At 44.6% G+C, this 4,393-nt stretch overlaps 1 protein-coding gene across 1 annotated transcript; it reads right to left on the reverse strand.

Moving 5' to 3' along the window:
• Positions 1-456: 456 nt before the first annotated feature.
• On the reverse strand, positions 457-1,405 carry foxb2 (forkhead box B2). The gene has a single exon (XM_036578009.1). It carries the CDS (start codon positions 1,345-1,347, stop codon positions 457-459), a length of 891 nt encoding a protein of 296 aa, XP_036433902.1. The 5' UTR covers positions 1,348-1,405.
• Between the last annotated feature and the right edge of the window lie 2,988 nt (positions 1,406-4,393).

Genomic DNA, 4,393 nt, shown 5'->3' on the forward strand with positions numbered 1-4,393 from the left:
ACCTAGGATTAATCCCTGTATGGGAAACCCAATAAGAAATAAATACAACACAGTTTTGCAGTACCTTAAGAGGTGTCCAAGTGTCCACTCACACTGCCAAGAGAGTAAATATTAGACTCTGCAGGATCTTTATCAGAGCTCTGAAGCGGCAGTCGCTGTCCGAAGCAGTGTGTACTAGGGGCGTAAATCTCCAATCACCACAGTTTGACTGAATTCTTTCGGTTTGCTTCATTTTTGAAAATACACCAAACACGCGAATGACTGTAGGAACTATTTTACATGATAAAAAAATCACTAAGCTTTTTATCTTGGATATTTACATTGAAAAATAGCCAGAGACTTTTATTTTGCCCAAAGATTCCAAAACTGACACAGTTAAATCATCACCTTCAAATCAAACCACTGCGATGCATTTTAACACCCCTAGTACCTCCGCACATCTATGCCACTTCAAATCTACAGCAGAGCAGCATGCAGAGCTCCACTCTTGTCTTCCGTCAGATCCGTCGCTTCCCTGTCCATCCGGGACAGACCAGTCAGAGCGGGCATAGAGGCCAGTGTTGGGGTGGGTTTGATGGGCACAGGCACAGCGGGCATGTTGGGGCCACCAGGATGGTGGTAGAGCCCCTTGACGGCCACCCCGAAGGAAGGGTACTCGGGCGGGACGGGCGGCGGCTCAGCCAGAACTCCTACGTGGGGCCACACGGGGTTGACCACACCCCCCAGCGTAGGGGCAGGTACCGGGTAGCCCAAATGGTGCATGACGGAGGCGATGGGCATCACACCCTTGTAGTCTCGGCCAATCAAGCTCTCGATGGCGAAGGGGTGCTTGAAGCCCCCAGCCTGGGCGTAGCTTTGGAAGTGCGAGGAGAGCCGTCCCATGGCTCCTAAGTAATCCGGATGACCTGCGGCCAGCTTGCTGGGGTGATGTGAGTGGTGGTGATGCGGGGGGTGCTGCTGGGCATGGTGATGCGGGTGATACGGGTGCAGGGCGGGCTTGTGCTCGGGCCGCAGAACCTTGAAGCGCTTTCGGCGCCGCAGAAAGCTTCCGTTTTCGAACATGTCGCCACAGTCCGGGTGCAGCGCCCAGAAGCTGCCCTTACCGGGCTGGTCGGGTCGCCGAGGTATCTTGATGAAGCAGTCGTTGAAGGACAAGTTGTGGCGGAGGGAGTTCTGCCAGCGCTGTGTGTTCTCACGGTAGTACGGGAAGCGCTCCATGATGAACTTGTAGATGTCGCTCAGAGGCAGCATCTTCTCCGAGGAGTTCTGGATGGCCATGGCTGTCAGGGAGATGTAGGAGTAGGGTGGCTTCTGGTCACTGTACGAGTTCTTACCCGGCCGAGGCATGGCACCGAGAGATCCCGTTCTTGCTGCTTCTCAGGAGAGGAGTCGGGCAGTGTCAGTCAGTCAGCGCTGGTCTCTTGAAGGGAATCTTCCAGCTGGAGACAAATCCATCCATCACTTTGCAGATCCACAGCAGACAAGTCTGGCCTACCCGCTCTTTTTGCTTCTGAGTCTCGGAAACTCAGTACTAACCGGCAAAACTAATCGAGTGTCAATCTCTTCCGTCGTGTTTGAAGCGGACACGCACAACTAAGAGACTTTGTTTTGTTTAAAGAAAAAAAAGTTAGCGTGCGTGCTTGCCATGCGCGCGCCCTTGCCTGCGTCCCGCCGGAGCGCACCAGCATCACGGAGCTGCGCGCGTAAAAAGGAGCCGCTTTATGGAGACGGTGCGAGACAGAAGAGGAGGAGAGGGGTGATAGCGGGGGGAGGAGGGTGATAATGGGAATGGGGGGGGTTCACGTGCTCCGAGCTTCATCCGTACCAATGAGAGCGATCACGATTTTGCGCGCTGTGAATAATAATCATATGAAGATGATGCTGATAAATAGAGTTTAAATAATAAAGATCCACGTATTCGTTACATCTAGAAGCCAATAATCCAGACTGAACTGTCACAACTCAACAAGTACTTCCCTCTTATTTCAATATGAAAATTAATGTTTCTTTGATATGTAGGCTGCTTTTACGAATAAGGTCATTCCATCTCGTGATTATCTCTTGAAAACTCCTCTGAAAATGATAGGAAAATAATCGGAATCAGCAAAAAACAAAGGAATTACGTGTAATTCACACATTTTCATGACACTTTAGAAGCATCGTGTTTCAGAACAATTACTGAAATCAGTTCAGTGAATTAAACAGAGCGTTTCCAACAAACTTTAATGAAGAAATAAAGTGGAATGAAGGTCATTTGTGCGTAAAAATGCATTTCATTCACTTACATAGATCATCTATAGTTAGAGACACACTTCTGTAGTTCCATATAGAGTCTCTGTAGAGAAAATAGTGATTCACTCTGAGTTTATTTCTCTCGAAATTTCAGAGACAATATTACAGGAAAAAATAAAATAAAGTAAAACTAAAATGTGTGTCAGACCTCTCTCTCTCTCTCTCTCTCTCTCTCTCGCTGTCTCGGCCTCTGAGCCACTCTAGGTCCTGTGGGTCGAGCTGCAGTGTGTTCATTTATTTATTTGCTTATTTATTACTTGCTTACTGACTTGTTTATTTGTATGCGGAGTTCAGTTAACAACTAACCCAAAATTATAAGGCAGCCCAGATACCTATTTCTTTAAGTTAAAACAATAAATGCAACTTTTTTTTTCCTAATGGGTTGAATTCAATAAAAAATAAACTGTGATTGTGCTTTACAATGTGCAGAAGTGAGTATCTGTAGAGGACGTTTACTATATTTCTTATTTCACTTAGAAAACCTACAAAACATGTCATTTGACATTTGTGTGTGTGTGTGTGTGTGTGTGTGTGTGTGTGTGTGTGTTAAGATCATCTTACCTGGAAGAGAGAGAGAGTTAGTTTACTGTGATGCTTGCTCCACCATTTAAGGATTATCATCGTACTAAGATGCTTTTGGGAATCCTTCCCTGTTCAGGAAGTGTTCAATAACTCCACAAAACACTCAATACAGTAAATACAAATAAACCGTTAAACGGTTAACATCCAAATACCTAGTTTATCTAATAAATCTATATATCTACATATATCCAATCAATCAATACCTAGTTTATCTAATAAATCTATATATCTACATTTATCCAATCAATCAATATCTAGTTTTTCTAACAAATTAATATTTCATTTATCTAATAAGTACAAACTTAGTTTGTGCATGCGTCAATTTCCAGTTTATTTAATAAATCAATAACTTTCTAATCAATCAATGCCTAGTCTCTCTAATAAATCAATATTTAATTCATCTAATCAGTCAATACATAGCTTATCTAATCAATGTTTAATTGATCTAATCAATCAATACATAGCTTATCTAATAAATCAATATTTAATTTATCTAATCAACCAATACCTACCTTATCTAATCAATACCTAGTTTATCTAATAAATCAATATTTAATTCATCTAATCAATCAATCCCCAGTTTACGTGATCAGTCCTTCGGTAAGTTAAAGCAGGTGTGCTGCTGATGGAACTGACCAAATCCACACAGCGGAGTCAAACCTGGTGCTCTTCCAACTGAATAAACGCTTCAGTGAGTTTTAACACACTAAACTCTTCTCTACGTCTTTAATGAAAAGCTCTCTGAGATACGGGCTTTTCTTGCCTGTGCTGTGCGGGGCTCGCAGGCCTGACCGCACAGTAACAAATCACTCACAGGTTCACGCTCCACGTTGGTAGCGCGCGAGGCCCAGGGAGGCGCGAAGGCACGCACACCCTTTAGATCAATATTAAACCTGCTCCCACTAAAAACCCAGAGCGCGAGCTTAAACAGACAGCACGCTGACGCGCAGCACTGATTCATTAGGCGGCTTTTCGCCAGCGTTCAACTCCTGCACCAATAACTAGTTGTAAAGTGCACCTTCCGGGCATATGGAGCATATGCTGGAATTATCCTTAATTGACTAATTACATAAATTACTCGTTAATTTTACAGCACATCAATTATAAAAGATATATCAATTAATTTTGCATAAATTAAAGGCGGAACATGGCAAAACAAAAAGGAAGACTGGGAGATGGGGAGGGTGGGGGGCGGCTGTTCTGGGGCCGCGAGGCGAAGCGTGTGTGTGTGTGTGTGTGTGTTTGGTGGGGGGTGTTGTCTGTTTGTTCCAAGATGCTAATAATTATTTTTACAGCTCTGGGCTAAAGACTGTAACTCTCATTGTGGAAGAGGACGTGAAGGAAACCCGCAGTCACAGAAGCAGCGCTAATGCCGGAGAGTAATGTCAGAGAGCCCTGAGTGCGCGAGCAGAGCAGCGGCGCCTCAAGGACGCGGCGTTTAAATCAATTAAAGAGCCCCTGGTGGGAAACCAAATGGGAGTTTGGCGCTGCATGTTTTTTTAACCCCCCAATATTCGAC

This window comes from Colossoma macropomum, unplaced genomic scaffold, assembly GCF_904425465.1.
Source record: "Colossoma macropomum unplaced genomic scaffold, Colossoma_macropomum, whole genome shotgun sequence".
Classification (NCBI taxonomy): Eukaryota; Metazoa; Chordata; class Actinopteri; order Characiformes; family Serrasalmidae; genus Colossoma; species Colossoma macropomum.

Coding starts and splice junctions, on each gene's coding strand:
- foxb2 (XM_036578009.1), bottom strand. CDS start 1,347: ATGCCTCGGCCGGGTAAGAACTCGTACAGTGACCAGAAGCCACCCTAC.